This window comes from Equus przewalskii, chromosome 14, assembly GCF_037783145.1.
Source record: "Equus przewalskii isolate Varuska chromosome 14, EquPr2, whole genome shotgun sequence".
Taxonomy (NCBI): domain Eukaryota; kingdom Metazoa; phylum Chordata; class Mammalia; order Perissodactyla; family Equidae; genus Equus; species Equus przewalskii.
Window position 1 is genome coordinate 18,585,337 of NC_091844.1, and position 17,350 is coordinate 18,602,686.

General features: G+C 44.8%; 1 protein-coding gene across 1 annotated transcript in view; it reads right to left on the reverse strand.

Annotated features, from left to right (window-relative positions):
- Positions 1–7,129: 7,129 nt before the first annotated feature.
- Positions 7,130–17,350, reverse strand: part of TCF7L1 (transcription factor 7 like 1) — a 143,789-nt gene continuing 133,568 nt past the window's right edge. The window contains 8 exon segments of the mRNA XM_070572252.1: positions 7,130–8,537; positions 10,179–10,254; positions 11,017–11,124; positions 11,212–11,371; positions 12,086–12,229; positions 12,883–12,966; positions 13,258–13,360; positions 14,411–14,543. Coding sequence (XP_070428353.1) covers positions 8,104–8,537; positions 10,179–10,254; positions 11,017–11,124; positions 11,212–11,371; positions 12,086–12,229; positions 12,883–12,966; positions 13,258–13,360; positions 14,411–14,543 — 1,242 coding nt within the window. The 3' untranslated portion in view covers positions 7,130–8,103.

The following is a 17,350-nucleotide window of genomic DNA, read 5'->3' on the forward strand; positions in this document are numbered from 1 at the left end:
TTTTGCTCCATGGCAGCCGCAGTAGACCGCCACTCCCCTTTCCTTCTTTCCCCTCGTACTTCCGAGGCAATGCAGGCCGAGCGGGAGGTCCCCGGCCCGCGGACAGTCCCACGGGAGTGACGTTGCTGGGGCCGGGCACCCCTTCGCCCCATCCTCTGCTCGCAGTTTTAACTTCTCCCTTCTCGTGGTTCTTTCCCCGCCATGCACAAGCGTGCTGTGCTCAGGTCTCTCCCATCTGGAAGCAGAAACCCATCCCCTCACCTTTATAGCAGGAGCCTTCGCATCCCGGCTCCTCTCTCTTCCAACTCCACGAAAGCTGTCCCTGGAGGTCGCCAAAGATCTTTTCTAAAAAAAAAGTACATCCTTTTCCTGATCATGAAAGTCACTCATATTCACTGTAGAAAATGTAATGAACGTAGCAAAGTAGAAAAAGTCTTTGTCCCGCTCTTCTGGGATAATCGCTATTATTGTTTAGTATATTTTACGTCTTGCAAACCTTTAATATTTTGATTAGGTCATACATTCTAATAGTTCAAAATCACAATAGATATTTTAAAAAGTGCACAGTAGAAAGTTCTTGTTCCCTACCCCACTGTTTAAAATTACTCTTGTGTTTACACGTTAGCTGTTGCTTGAAATCGTTTTATGAACATTTACCGTAGGCAGTGATTTAAAAAATGATAGGCCCTAATTTAACGGAGCGTGTAATCTAGTGGGTCACACAAATATTAATCAAATATTTACACAAATGTTTGTGTGTGTGTGTGTGCACACTCCAAGAAATGTCAAGAAAGAAAGGTATGGAAACTGAGCTCTGCTGAGAAAGGGACTTTTGAGCTGAGGACCAAAGAGTGTAGGTATTTCTTGGGTGAGATTGAAGGGAAGAGGAGAATGAGCTGACCGGGCTGAGTGTACAGCGTGTGCAAAGGCCTGGAGGCAGGTAGGAACCTGATATTTTGTGTAAGTCTGAGGATGAGAATAGGGTTGTCAGATAACAGAGAACAAAGAGAATAGCAGGGGATGAGGCTGGAGCAGAGCTAGATTAAGGAGTTGTCCAGAACATAAATCTCTATGGGACACAAAAGTACATCAGAAATTATGTCAGTTAACTCAGGTTAAAATGTACTCCCACTCCTGCCAAAAAGGACTAAAGCTGCCAGAGGAAATAACGCTCCTCGGTAGTACAATATTTGGGTTACAAGGCATGCAGTTCTAGTCAGTTGAAATTCTGAAAAATTTCAAGGGATAGTACATGGCGTAAATATAGTTTTCGGGAATAAGTACTTTATTTTGTTATTTGAAAACCTTTTCATATGCTTCTCAGTGTTTCTCTGTTGTAAGAAAATCTCTCTCTCATGCACCCTCATTACTGAGAATAGAATAAGAATCACAGAGAAGTGAGAAATATTTTACCAGATTATTTCAGAACTGTGACTATGCTTTGGCTAAAGTAAGTGAACTGGTAAATGAATCTGTTTCTAAAAGAAAGTTCTCTCTGCTTCCGTCACATAAATATTTGATGAACATTAAAGGATATTGTCTTAGCAGGGGTGTGTGTGTGTGTAAGGAGGAGCATGGCAAATTATTAAGCCTGACCTGGTGTCCACATTACTAGGCAGGAGGGGAACAAGGGTACAAGTCAGGGGCCGGCCCCGTGGCGTAGCGGTTAAGTGTGCATGTTCCACTTCTCAGCAGCCAGGTGTTTGCCAGTTTGGATCCCAGGTGCAGACGTGGCACCACTTGGCACGCCATGCTGTGGTTGGCGTCCCACATATAAAGTAGGGGAAGATGGGCACGGATGTTAGCTCAGGGCCAGGCTTCCTCAGCAAAAAAGAGGAGGACTGGCATTAGTTAGCTCAGGGCTAATCTTCCTCATAAAAAAAAAAAAAGGATAGAAATCATGCAGAGTTTGTGGGCCATACCCAGAGTGTTTCTTCTTCTTCTTCTTCTTCTCCTCAAAGTCCCCAAGTACATAGTTTTATATTCAAATTGTAGGTCCTTCTGATTGTGCTGTGTGGGACGCCACCTCAGCATGGCTTGATGAGCAGTGCTAGGTCTGCGCCCGGGATCCGAACTGGTGAAACCCCAGGCTGCTAAAGTGGAGTGTGTGAACTTTACCACTTGGCCACAGGGCCAGCCTCCATATCCAGGGTTTTATGTTTTATCTCAACAGTAATGAGAAGCTGTTAAAGAGGTTTAAGTAGAGGAAAGATATAATCAGAGTTGGGAATTTTGAAAGATGGGTCTAGTTGTAGGGTGAAGAATCTACTCATGTCGTGGGGAGAGAAGAGTGGATTTAGGAGTTAATCAGGAGACTGTTGGAATAGTTCAAGTAGGACTAGTATAGGGACAGTGAGGGAAGTGGATGGACTCAAGATAAATTTGGGAGGTCAAACCAACAGGCTTTGGAAATAGATTGGATATGCTCTGTTTTGATCTCCTGCATCCCCACCTAAATATCCACCCAGCCTCTATCATTCTAACTGCCTTTCCACAGGAGAAGGGTGATGGAGAGGAAGGTGTGGACAAGGAGATTTGATGGTGGTGGGGCATAGAGAATGAATTGCTTCTGGTCATGTGTTCAAGATGCCTGAGAGACAGCTAAGTGGAGATGTCAGGGAGGTAGTTGGAAATATGAGCATGGAGTTCCTAAATATAGGAACCATTTTCCTAACTAATTTAAATATTGTTCAAAAATCATAATTTTTAATGGTTTCATAAAAAGTAATTTATGAGCTTATCATAATTTTGTGACAGTTCCCTTATTATTGGAAATCTGGATTATTTTCAGTTTTCTACTGTTAGTAACTATTATTTATTATCAGGTACTGGTTAAGTGCATTTTAAGATGAGACAGATCCTCAAAAAGATTAAGCAACTTGCTTGAGGCCATGCTATTATCTTATCCAACCATTGCTAGCAGTGAGTATACTTAGTCTGCTAATTTGATAAGAGAAAAATAGTTTCTGTTATTCTTTAATATTTATTGCACAAGTAATTCACATGACTTTTAGTAATTTATAAGTATCAATTTCTTCATTATGAAATGGAAATGTGTTGAGAATTAGATAATTCATATAGTGTATTTAACACAGTGTCTAGGAGATAATTAAGGCTCCTCAAAGTTATTGGAAGTCATATGTTCATTATGGAAAAATCAAAAAATAAAGATAAGCCAAAGTAACAACATAAAAATATCCTGTAATCCAGAGCTATTATTATGAATATTTTGTTGGTTCTCCCTTTTTGAGAGGCATCTATGTACATATGATAGATTATTAACTGAAAATAAAGCAAGTTATAAAACCATACATACAATTCTTATCTTGCAGGCCTTTTTATAGCTTTAGCCCCACAACTAGCCATGTCGCTTGTCTTCTGGGACACTATCATCTTCGTGTTTTTCACTGTTTTTTTATTCAGCATCCTTGAGGGATACCAATTGTCATAGAACTGAGTGTTTCTAGAAGGAAAGTGAAATCAACAGTATCAAATAAAGAGCACAGTTGAAGTAAGATAAAAGACTTAGCTATTTCACTAGAGTGGTGAGAGCAAAACCTGGTTGCAGTAGGATAAGTAGTGAATGAAAAGTAAGTAGAAACTACCTTTTTCTGGAAGTTGGGATGTGAAACAGAGGGTTTCTCATATGGCAGAGGATTGAGCTTTTTCATAGACTGAGAGGAAGAACTCATTAGACAGAGTGATCAAGAGTACAAGACAGATACAATAACTGAGGGAGCCAGGTATCAAGAGATGAAGGGCTGTAGTCTAGGGGGGAGTAGAGCGGTTGACCTTGGGTTGAACCAGGGGTTGACCTTGAGACCTGTGGAAAGGCAGTTAGAATGGTAGAGGCTGGGTGGATATTTAGGTAGGCACGTGGGAGATCAAAACAGAGCATTTCAGCTGGCCTCGATTTTCTTGATATTCTAAGAGGCAAGGCAGTCTGAGAGAGAGAAGGTGGGGATTAGAATGGGGACTTGAGAATGGTTGAGAAGAGAATAGTTGTTCAGGGGATTAGGAGATGGAGCCGACAAAGGACAAGTGTAAAGACTGATGAGTGGTAAGGCCTGGCTGATGTTAGGCACCACAAATCTTCTGCGGCACCCATTTCAGTTGCGTGTTTTTTCTCCAGGCAGTGGTTCTACTTGGGATAGGAGTAGAGAAGGCAGATTTTAGCACTAACTAACTAAAAGTGCTAGATTTTAGCACTAACAAGATTGACTCACATCAATTTTGACTTAAGGGAGTGGTGGAAGGTAACTTTAATAAATCTTAAAATTTCCTTGTACCCCTTCGTGATACAACAAACTAGGAAATGAAGAGAACTTCCCCAACCTGAAAGAGGGCATGTACAAAAACTTCACAACTAACGTTATACTTAATGGTAAAAGACTGGATGCTTTCTCCCTAACATAAGAATCGATGATGTCTGCTCTCACCACTTCTATTCAGCTTTGTGCTGGAAGTAGCCAGGATGATTAGACAATAAAAAGAAACAAAAGACCTCCGAATTGGAAAGGAAGAAGTAAAACTCTATTTGCCAATGATATGATCTTGTATATACAAAGTCCTGAGGATTTTCTAAAATTTTATTAGAATGAGTTCAGCAAGGTTGTTAGATGAGATCAAAATACAAAAATGAATTGTATTTCTGTAAATTTGCAATGGAAAATCTCAAAATAGAATCAAGAAACAATTCCATTTACAGTAGTATCAAAAAGAATAAATCCTTAGGGAACAAATTGAACAAAAGAAGTGCAAAACTTGTATTCTGAAAACTATAAAACATTATTGAAAGAAACTGAAGATCTAAATAAATGGAAAGACATCTCATATTCATGGATTGGAAGACAATTTTGTTAAGATGGCTGTGTTCCCTAAATTGATCTACCAACACAATCCTTATTAAAATCCCAGCTGGCTTCTTTGCAGAAATTGACAAGCTGATCCTAAAATTCATATGGAAATGGAAGAGACCCAGAATAGCCAAAACAGGCTTGAAAAAGAACGAAGTTGGAGAACTCACACTTCCCAATTTTAAAATTTACTACAAAGCTACAGTAATTAAGACAGTGTGGTACTGGCATAGATGAGTGGAATAGAATTCAAAGTCCAGAAGTAAGCCTCTGCATCTATGGTCAGTTGATTTTCAACAAATGTGCTAAGACAATTCAATAGGGGAAAAGAATAGTCTTTTCAACAAATGGTACTGGGACAACTTGCTAATAAGCATATGAAATGATGCTTAACATTATTAGTATCTTAGGTAAATGCAAATCAAAATCATGAGATATCACTTCACACCTACTAGGATGGCTCTAATATGAAACCCAGAAATACTGTTGGTGAGGATATGGAGAAGTTGGAACACTCACACACCGCTGCTTGCAATGTAAAATGTTGCAGCTGCTATGGAAAACAGTTTGGCAACTCCCCAAAGTTAAACAGAGAATTACCATATGGCCCAGCAATTGCACTTCTGGGTATATACCCAAAAGAACTGGGACTCAAACATTATACTTATATGCGAATGTTCGTAGCAGTATTATTCACAATAGCCAAAATGTGGAAATAACCCATGTATTCATCAACAGATGAATGGATAAACCAAATGTGGTTTATACACACAATGGAATATTATTCAGCTATAAAAAGGAATGAAATTCTGATACATACTACCATATGGATGAACCTTGAAAACATTAGGATAACTGAAATAAGCCAGAAACAAAAGGACAAATTTATGATTCTACTTATATGAAGTACCCAGAATAGGCTAATTCATAAAGAAAGCAGATTAAGAGTTTCCTAGGGTCTGGGTGGGGACAGGGGGGAGGAAGGGGGAATTAATGTTTAATGAGTACAGAGTTTTGTTTGGGATGACGAAATAGTTCTGGAAATCGACAGTGGTTATGTTGCATGATGTTGTGAATGTACTTAATGCCACTAAATCGGCCACTTAAAAATAGTTAAAATAGTGAATTTTACATTATATATATTTTACCACAATAAAAAAAGTTATATGTATAAGTAGGGTAAAAAACCTGGCAAGTATTCATAAAAAAGGTAAAGGAAGACTAGATTAAAGTATTATATCAAAGCTTTAAAAAAAAAGGAAATGAAATTCTGATACATGCTACAACATGGATGAACTTGGAAAACATGCTAAGTGAAATACGCCAGGCACAAAAGGACAGATGTTTTATGATTCCATTTACATGAAATATTTAGAATAGGCAAATTCGTAGAAATAGAAAGTAGGTTAGAGGTTACCAGCAGCTGGGGGAAAGGGGAAATGAGTTATTGCTTAATAGTTATAGAGATTTCATTTGGGGTGATGAAATGTTTTGGAAATAGACAGTGGTGATGGTTGCACAACATTGTGAATGTAATTAATGCCACTGAATTGTACACTTAAAAGTGGTTAAAATTGCAAATTTTATGTTAAGTATATTTTACCATCATAAAAAACAGGTACTAAGTACTAATACATGCTACAGGTGGATGAACTTTGAAAATATTATGTTGCAAGAAGTCAATGAGAAAGGACCACATAGTGTATGACTCCATTGAAATGAAATGTCCAGAACAGGGAAATCCAGAGACAGAAAGTGGATGACTGGGTTGCCTAGGGCGGGGGGGGGGGGGGGGGGGGGGGAAATGGAGGGTGACTTCTAAAGGGTGTGGGATTTCTTTTTGAGATGAAAACTTTCTCAAATTGTGATGAAGGAAACACAACTCTGAACATACTAAAAACCATTGAATTATACATTTTAAATGTGTGAATTATATGTCATGTGAATTATATCTCAATAAAGCTGCTACTAAAAAAATTAATTGCAGTGCTACATACCATCCAAAGCAAACAAAAGCTGCCCTCACATCTTGGCAATTCTAAGAGGACAAATGAAAATAAAAAGATTCCTCCCTTCCATCTCAGTTGTCAATATTGACAGGTCTGTGTACAGTTGAGGCTGGAAGCTGGGTTGGATTTTTCTAACTGCGTCAAGCATGTTTTATATCCTCCTCCAATAAGTGGTAATCCACGTGTGCATGTCTGCAAAAATCTAGCACAGAGCTGGGTATAGAGCAGGGGGCTTGATTCAACAAAAGGACTAACACACTCAGAAAAGGTCTTGCAACTGCAATTTTATTTCCTTTTGTGAAAATAAACAACTGGGAGTTTAAATTGCTCCCAAAACCTCCCATAAAAACAAAAAGAAATACACACAGAAGAAGCATGTGAGGTGATGGGGTCTTGGGGGAGGGTCTTTAGAACTTTGGCAGATTGTGCTAGCACTGACCCAGGTGACAGGAGCTAGAACCCTGGAGCCAGGTCCTATCTGCCACTCTGGGACTATGAGGGGGAAATCTTGACGGGTAATGGGGTGGAACACAGACTTCTTCACTGAGGAAGTGGCAGGCACCTTGAGTCCCTTTAAATGTGGGGAAGAACCATTTCAGAGGACCTCTTTCCCCTCTGAAAGCTGGAGTCTGGTGGGTTAGGGCCCCCTGAGGGAAAGGGGATGCTGGTGGAGATGAAGCCACCAGGCAAAGGTGGCCTCTCACATGGTGACAGCCTTACACTGGGCAGAGGATGAAAAAGATGAAGGAAAGAAACCACGGAGCTGAGCAAAGGGGAAAACTTGGGTGAAGGAAAAGGGAATGTCCGGGAATGGGATCTAGATGAAGAGGCAACAGGCTAGAAATTGCAGCCATGGCCAACATGCAGACTGGGTCCGGGGGGATGGGGCACGTAGGGGCAATGAGAAGAGGGAGGAGGGCAGAAAGTCAAAGAGGTAGAGAGGAAGGTGCCTTCTGCCCAGGTCCATCCACCACAGCACATTGGGGAGAGTAACACACTACTTTTCAGTTCTCTTTCTTTTAAAGATTTTTTTTTGTTTGTTTTGTTTTGTTTTTTAAAAAAGCCTTAAGATCAGCTACTGGTTACATCTACAAAACGTAAAGTGCTGTTGTTACCAGTCACTTTACAGAACAGTCCAGAGTGGTCAAATATTGACCAATAAAGTTTCTTTTTTTTTCTCTTCTGAATCATTACTACTCAATGAGTCACTTGACAGCCTGCATAGGTCAGGGGGCAGCTTAGTGGGCAGACTTGGTGACCAAGGAAAGAGGCTGAGCCTGGAGTACTGGGAGGGCCTGGTGGGCATGGAGCGTGGCTGGGAAGGAAGGGGGAGAAGTCAGCAGAGCGGCGGGCACGGACCCGAGGGGGAGGGGCCGGGAGAGGAGCGGGGGCTGGCTGCCCATCTGGCCAGAGGAGGTGGCTGCAGCCTTAGCTGACAAGAAGGCCGCCGAGTGGAGAGCCAGCTGGGCCCGGGTCTCTGGCTTGGTGGTGAGGGAGAGGGGCTGGGCTTGCTCCGAGTGGGTTGCAGCAGGGGCAGCTGGTGAGGCCAAGGCCGCGGAGGGGGTGGCGGGGGAGTCCAGCATGCTGCCGTGGGAAGAGGCAGGGCTGTCACAGGGCTTCTCAGGGGGCAGGTACTGAACACATGGCTTCTTGCTTTTGGAGGCCAGAGCACCTGGGGGGAAAAGACAAGAAAGAGTGAGCAGCCGGCAGCTCTAGGGGAGGCAGAGGCTGCAGAAGAGCCCCGGCTGCACACATCCACTCTGGAAACACAAGGATGCTCACGAGGAGGGAAGGGAGGACCTGAAATGACAAAGACCTATGCAGTATCTGACTGGCGGGAACACAGCTTTGTCTATCACATCATCATCTTCCTTGCCTAAATCTCATCATTTTGGGGATGGACCTCCACTCAATTTGCTTGAAAAATCTTTGGTTTGTGGTACTATCAGAGAGAGTGTAGCACCTGCTAAGCAGCGTGGTATACAGTGGATGTCGCATCATATACTTCTTTTAGTTATATGTACTCAGATGTAGATGAATATACAAATTATACAGATACTCCAAAGAAGGAAGGGAAGGGGAGGAAAGGGGAGGGGAGGGATCAAAGCACTTTCAATGGTACCAGCAGCTCTACACTTGTCCTGGAGTGAGCATGAGACGGCAGTGTGACCGAAATGCTCGTCACAGTGTGAGCATCTCTGTGCCAGGTGTGCTTCTGGTGTAAAAGACACAGTACATATTTTTGGCACAAAGTGGCCCTCAAACCTGAGCAAACTATTTGTTCTGGTGTTCGGCCAAACAAACACTGGAGGAAAACCCAATTCTACTGGACTCACCGATAGGTGGGCTGTCAGTTTCTAATGTGCCACCTTCCTAAGGGAATTTCAAAGAGAATTTTAACTACATTCCATTTTTACCTTAGGCATTGATTTTAATCAGTGAGTAGGACACAACTCAACCGAACTGAAAAGCACCCAGGCTTCCACGTGAGGAAGTGCTGGGATCAAATCCTACCTCCGCCATTTAACAGGCAGAGGGGGGCCGGCCCGGGGGTACAGCAGTTAAGTTCGCACGTTCCGCTTCTGGGTGGCCCAGGGTTCGCCAGTTCGGATCCTGGGTGCGGACATGGCACCGCTTGGCAAAAGCCATGCTGTGGTAGGTGCCCCACGTATAAAGTAGAGGAAGATGGGCATGGATGTTAGCTCAGGGCCAGGCTTCCTCAGCAAAAAGAGGAGGATTGGCAGTAGTTAGCTCAGGGCTAATCTTCCTCAAAAAAAAACCCCCCCAAAAAACAGGCAGAGTGCTGGGGAAAATCCCTTTACTTCTCTGAGCCTCTTTTTTTTTTTAATTAAAGATTGGCACCTGAGCTAACAACTGTTGCCAATCTTCTTTTTTTTTCCCTGCTTTTTCTCCCCAAAGTCCCCCAGTACATAGTTGTATATTCTAGTCATGAGTGCCTCTGGTTGTGCTATGTGGGATGCTGTCTCAGAATGGCCTGATGGGCTGTGCCATGTCCATGCCCAGGATTAGAACCAGCGAGACCTCGGGCCACTAAAGCGGAGCACGCTAATTTAACTACACGGCCACAGGGCCTGCTCCTCTGAGCTTCTTAACTGGTCATCTCTAAAAAGGGGACAATAATAACACCCACCTGAGTATACATGAGGCTCCCATAAGAGAAAAGCCCTGAACACCACAGCTATTATACTATAGCATTGTCACTGTGTCCACCAGAGACCCAGGTACAACACACAGGCAGGGGGAGCTGTGACCCCGGGAAGAAATAAAGGGCGGTGCCCTCCTTAAGACTCACCCTCTGCCTCCTGGACTTGTTGCTGGGACTGTGTCTGCGACAATTGCTTTTCTCTCTTCCTCTTCTTTTTCTTACCCTGAAAAACACAGCCAAAGGAGGAGGTAAGCGGGGACAAAATAACTGGCTTTTTCCAGATTTAACAGGGGGGACACGATACTGCCCGTCTGCTCTTGACCTGGGTGAGGGGGCTGGAGAAGGGGGTGCACTCAGATCACAGCCCCCCAGGAGCCTTGTGAGGAGGCAGCGCGAGCCTTCGGAATGCCGCCCCCTTCCTCATTCAGTTCCTCCCCTCTGACTCGGGGGTCCTGGCCTTCTTGGAAGGCTTCACCCTTTCACTGCCGTTCAGGCTTGTTTCCCCATTTCTCTCCACAGAACAGTGGTCCTTGATATTTTTTGAGGGGTCTTGGGTCCCACTGAAAGTCTAATACAGCTAGGACCCCTCTTACTAGAAAAAAAGCAAATAAGGACATACACACAAAAATCTGCCTCGTTTCAGAGAGTTAGGAGACATGCCGGCTGAGGCTCACGCACTGGCCTGAGCTCCAGGTTAGGAACCCTTGGTGGAGACACTCTTACCACCAGGGCGAGCACACGGCTCACACCGCCCCCTGAATTATGGAATCAAAGGCTGAGTCCCATTCATATGAGAGAGCCACAAATTTAAGTCTGTCTCATGACATCAAAACCATGTCCTTGTGGGCCTCCTGAGGACTGAAATGCCTTCCTTATTTCTAGAGAAATATAGACTTCTCCTTGGCCTTAAGAGTCCTCTATAAGTGCAGTCAACTTCCTCCTCCCTCTGGCAGATGCTGCTCTTGGGGTCTGGGCGGGCACTTACATAGTTGTCCCGGGCCGACCAGGTCGGGTAGAGCTGGGAGTGAAGCTGCCGCTCTTTCCGGGCCAGTTCGTAGTACTTGGCCTGTTCTTCTCGGGACAGGTTGTGCCACTGTGGGAGAGAGGGTCAGAGGCGACAAGGGGCTGTGAAGGTGGGCGATGCCAAGCCATGAGCCTGCAGCCTAAGGGCAGATCTTACCTTTCTTCCCAGGATTTGGTTAATGGCTGCGCTTTCCTTCAGGGTGCACTCAGCCACCACCTTGGCCCTCATCTCCTTCATATACAACATGAAGGCGTTAAGAGGCTTCTTCACATGGGGTTTCTTTTCTTCCTCCTTTTTCACCGTGACTGGTGATTTCCTGGAAGTCACAAGGCTGTGGGTTAGCACGTGTCAACTCCCATCCAACTCACCGTCTCTGCCTCTCATGGACGCTGAGGACCACTGCCTCTGAGGAAGGGAGATGAGCTGTGTGGATGCTAATTCCAGCACCTGAGCATCTGCCACAAGTAGTTCCTAACCTCTGAATTCCCTCAGGCTACTTTCTATGAGGGAATAATTTCCTGCAAAGGAGCAGAGGGAGAGAGGCAGGATGTACTGGCCACAGGTGATAAAGAAGAGGGGGGGCAGGGAGCTCTGGGCAGAAACAAGAAGGGGAGTCTCTGGGCCACAGCCACTGACTTTGGCCTTCTTGCCCTTTACGGCATGGTGGACAAAGCACAGGCCTTGGTGCTAGCCTCAGCTCTGCCACCAGTCAGCCACGTGACCTCGAGAAAATTCTCCTTTCTGGGTCTCACATTTTCACATGTATGGGGGTGGGTGGGGGGTGAACAGGGAAGCTAAAAGCCTTCAGCCTCTAAATCCTGATTGTAAAACTTTCCTTAATATGGGAAAAGATAGGCAGTGTTCCCGAGAGGACAGGAACACAGAGACTCAAAGGGAACAGTTCCCAAGGGAGAGGACATGGCTGAGGGAAGCTGCTGGGCTGTCTGCTACATGCCACCAGGAGAGAAAAATAAATGACATCTGCTGCTCAGGGACTGGCCATCCCCTCTCCAGGCTGCCTGTTACTCACGCGCTCACGGCCGGGCTCAGGCTGGGGGGCGCTGGTTCCTGCTTGACGATGGGGGAGACGATGGCGGGGTGGGGAATCCCTGAGGTGGGCAGACCAGGATGGGCCGGAGCCACCATGTGAGGGGAGAACCGACTGGAGACCAGGCTATGGACCAGGTGGAGACAAATAAGAGAGGGTTTCAAATTGAATACTTGTCACCCCACAGAGGACGTGGGTGGCTCCCTGCCTCTAGGGCAGAGGCATGTAAATATCTCTACTGTGGCAGAGTTTGAGGAACGGAAGGCCATTCACTGACCTCACGAGAACCAGGTTTGGGAAACACCCAACAAACCTCCCCTTCCCTGACAAATGTATGGGGTTCCTATGCCTGAGGCTGGAAGCAGGTAGGATGAAAACCACACAAGAAAGTGTAGCAGGGCAGAGGTCGGGGTACACAATGGGAACATAACTGCCTTTGCTGTGGGTTGCGGTTCCTCTGTCATTGGAGGTACCATTGTTAGGAAGAGTTGGCCCCCAACACAGAAATCCCCTCTTACTGTCCCCTCTCCAGACATCATTTCAGGAAAAATTAATCTCCCAGTGTCTGGCTTTGGTGTGATGTACTCAGAATGCTTCAGTGCCACAAAGCCCAAAGTCTTCTCTTAGAGAACCGGGGAGGCAAGGGAGGAAAGGTGGGTGGGTGCCTCCTTGTTTACCGCCGAGAGGAAGCTCTTCAGTGGCGGAAACGCAAGGACTCTAGCAGACCACCATTCCCGGCAATGCCACTTCACGCTCACAGCCCCCGGCCCAGGACTCACCTGGACATTGAGGCATTCATGGCAAGGGCAGGGTAGGGGTGCCGGAAGCCACCAGGAGGAAGGGAGTACATGGGCTGTCCTTGCCTGTAAGGGCCACGAGCAAGGAAATGTGGTCAGTATATTGGCCAAAATGAGAATGCTCAGGAGAGGGGGTTGGGAAGAAAAGAGGAGAACTAAAGAGCAGGAAGTAGGAAGTCGGAGTTGGGAGGAAGCCGCCCAGGGGACAGCAGGGAGGTCTGAGTCCTGGGCTTGGTGAGAGGGCCCGCTGTGGGGAGTGGGCGCCTGTATACAGACCCCCAGGGCGGGCTGGAGGTACAGAAGGCAGCGCTCAGCGTAAGGAAGGAAGGAGGGTAGGAAAGGCTGCAAGTTCCTTACTGTGGGACGAGCCAGCCGAGGGGGTGGGGGATCTGTCCGACAGCTCCGGGAGAGAGTGGGTAATATGGAGACAGCTCCGACGGGTGAGGGGGCCGAGGGATTCCTGCTTCCAAAGAGAGAGGCATCAGAAGTTCCCTGGCCCTACCGTAACACCTTCAAATAGGATCAAACGGGAGGTTCCTCGCCAGTGTCCCTGGTGTTGGGAGGCCCTTTCTTTCATTATCCTTGCTCTCGGGCACCTCCCCAGCTCCGCTGGCCAGTGGGTCAAGGGACACATTCAGCGAAGGCAGGACAGATGCAGCTTCTCTCTGGCTACATGGATCCCATCTCTGTCGGCAGGAGTAACTTCCAGCTGCTTCTACAGGAGTCAGTTTCATTCAAGAGAGGGACAAGCAGTCCTGACTGATGGACCCAAGACGTCCCCCAGTGTCATCAGCTACCTCCCTCTCTAGAACACCTGCCTCATTCATGGAGAAATCAACTGGTTTGCTATTCCACATTTGTCCTCCTTCCTATGTGTAACCTGTGATTTCCCTAAAGAGGGGCTCCAAAAATACATTGATTCATGGCAGCTCTGGGGATCTTATGGACTAAGGCTCCCTGGGATAGACCGTTCTAGTGGGCAAGTGAAAAAAAAAAGCCAAGTCAGCCCTACTGCTTTACAGCTCTGCTCATAAGCCGGGCTAGCCCGATTACTCTATTTGAAAATGTTCAGTTTAGGGCAAAGGTCTCGGTTTAGGGAGGCATGCCTGCAGTCTAGCCGGGCTAGACTTCAAAGTCAATGAAAAAAGAGATTTTTTTCCTTGCAGCTCCTTCTACTCCCAAAGTGTTAAAAGATTCTAAAGTCAAAGAAACAGTGACAGAGCCACACTAAACGCTCACTGTGGAGCCGGGCCCTGGGCACAATCTCATTTAATTTGCTTTCATCCTCACAGTGACCCTATGACGCAGAAGGGACAGACAAGGCACAGAGGAAAAACTGAAAAGGCTAACATGATTGGGCAAGGCTATGGGCTCTGGAGAGCCGGAGACATGATTTGAACCCAGGTCTGCCTGATTGCAGGGCTGTTATGTCCCCAGGCAGAAAAGCCTGCCTCCACCCACCTCTCCCCAGCCCTGCGGCACAGTCCAGGCTGAGCAGCAGCCGACTCACCTGTCTTTGGATCGATCTCTGGGGAGAGGTGGGCTGGAGGAGAGCCAGGGGAGAAGTGGTCGTTGCTGTAGGTGATGAGGGGTGTCAGCGGGTGCATGTGGTGCGGGTGCTGAACAACAGGAACTTTATTTGACTGAAAGACAGAGAGGAAAAGACTAGGGACGGTTGCCAAGAAGATGAAGAGTAAAACCAGCTGTTATTCACTGAGTCAAATATGTGCCAAGTATTTTCCGTGCAACATCCCACTCAGTCCTGAGACGGCGCTTGAGAGAAAGTGGCATCCTACACAGCAGAGAAAGAACCAACAGAATTAGAGCAGGGTTACACCCACCCTCCGACAATCCCTCTTCCAAACAACCCACCACTATTCACCTCATGTATATTTGGCACTAAATGCTCCCGGCTGCTGAATTATAAACCATGCTCTGTGTAATCTCAGGGAGATAAAAGAGCTTCAACATGCACACTTTCCAAATAAACTTCAGAGAGATAGTAGCTCTCAAGTTCAGTCTGAGACTGGGAACAGAGCAGTGGGGAACTGCCATTAGACCTCATATAGCCAGTTGTCACGTTCAGGCTTTACCAACACAATCCAGGAACACTGAAAACACTGTGCTGACATAATCACCACATTTCATTTAAAACACCAGTGAATGTAAGGAGGACCATTATTTTATTTATTTTATTAATTAATTTATTTCTTGAGGAAGATTAGCCCTGAGCCAACATCCGCCACCAATCCTCCTCTTTTTGCTGAGGAAGACTGGCCCTGAGCTAACATCAGTGCCCATCTTCCTCTATTTTATATGTGGGACGCCTGCCACAGCATGGTTTGATAAGCAGTGCATAGGTCCACCCCTGGGATCCGAACCAGTGAACCCTGGGCCACCAAAGCGGAGCGCAGGAACTTAATCGCTACGCAACCAGGCTGTCCCCATTATTTTATATAACTATTATGAAAGAAAAAACATTGGCACGTCATTGGCAAATCCTGACTTCAGAGACGTTAAAATGGGGAAAATTGTGCATCCTATAATTGGTAAACTGAATTGATTTTTAAATTGTTTTAACCTAATCTGACTCAACAGTAAGGATATTTATTATAAAAATAGCTACAATTCAGTGAGTACCTCCACTACCAGCACAGAGCTGGGCATAGTGTCTGGTCCTTATTAGAACCTAGCAAAGAAGCTATGATTATCCTCACTTGAGGGAGGAAGAAACTGAGCTCAGAAAGATTAAGCGACTTACCCAAGGACACAGAGCTAGTAAACGGCAGAATTGGATTCATATCAGCCCTTCTCAGCTCTAACAAACCAGACTGTTTTCTCTTATACCACCTGCCTCACCAAGAGACTAATCAAACATAATCTGTCAGAGAGAAAGGACTGACATAAATTTTTTTGGATAATAAAGTAAATGAGCTACAAGTGGAGAAGAAATTCATTTAAGAAAGAGATTTGTAAAAAGGATGATGATTTGGAGGCAGCCCAAGGACTAGAATTCCAAACTGCTGTCTTCCTGTTTGAATTTTTCATTTCATAGATTCCACGAGCCTGTTTTTCCTTTCATCTGGTACCCACTTGGTGCTCCTAATGCACACTCCGATCTATGTATTTCTTAGGTATCCGTGTGCTGACAGTAGTCGTGCTCCATTTTCAGTAGGCTAAGCAGAGAAGAGAGGCAGAGTATTGGAGCAAGACCCCAAACTCAGGGGTCTTGCTCCCAGACCCACAGACGTGAGGCAGGGAATTCAGACTGTTCCTAGCGACAGCCACTAGGTGGCGCCGGCACACGGCTTGGCCCCGCGGGCTGAAAGGTACAGCACCTCCAACAAGTTTCTATTACTTTCCCCGTGGGTTCATTTGATATTGCATAAACAATTCTAAAATCCTTTTCTTTTTATTGTTTTCATCTGTTCCCTTACTGGCTTTTAGAAATGTCTCCATGTACATGAACATATAGCACAAATAAAATTATAAAAATGTATTTTGAGGTCAGATTTCTAGGAACTTGGTGCATCTAAATGATGCATGGGGTTTCCTAGAAACAACTTTGTCTAAAGGGTGATTTCTAGTATTATAAAAGCAAGAGAATTGTTACTAAAATGATACTAAATGATAAAACAATTACACAAAATGATTAAAATAAAAAAAATACATAAACTCCATGATTTAAAAAAAAAGACTAATAGAAACGCACCAAAATGTAAACAGTAGGTATGTTTGAGTGGTGGAACTCTGGGTGATTTTGTTTTTATTATTTCCCTTTCTGTATTTTCCAACTCTAATTATTATCTACTTAGAAAACAGACTTATGACGAACGCAAATTTTCTAAGAAAGAAATACAAGATACATTATTAAGCATTTAGAAAACACAGTCACACCAGCCTAACCCAGGCACTATTATCATTTTGGTGTATCTCCAGTCGTTTAGACTTCTCGTGCATCTGTTTTTTATTTACATTTATATATATATATATTTATATACATTTACATTTATAGCCTTTTTTTTATTAAAAAATTAAGAAATTTTTTTTTCAGGTATAAAAATTTTATTGAGGTATAAGTGACAAATAAAATTGTAACATATTTAAAGTGTGATGATTTGATATATGTATATAGAGCCATCTTAAAATACTGAATAGTATTATGAAATCCTGACTGCCCTCGCGCTGTTGAATTTGGCGTCACCAGAAGCTGGCAAACAGCACTGAACGGTGGCAGAGTTAAGGACAAAGCAAGGAATGCGAGTTACATTTGAAAATGTAGGTATCCTCACTTAAATGCTCTGTGAGTTATTATTGGTTCCCGTTAGGTAGCATCACTGTCCGGAAAATGGACTTGGGAGGTGGTGGGGTCACAGAAAGAGAAAGGAAGGTAACCTTTCCTTGGTCAGTCTGGGAAGACGTGGCCTCTGGGACTGATGAGTGAGAACTG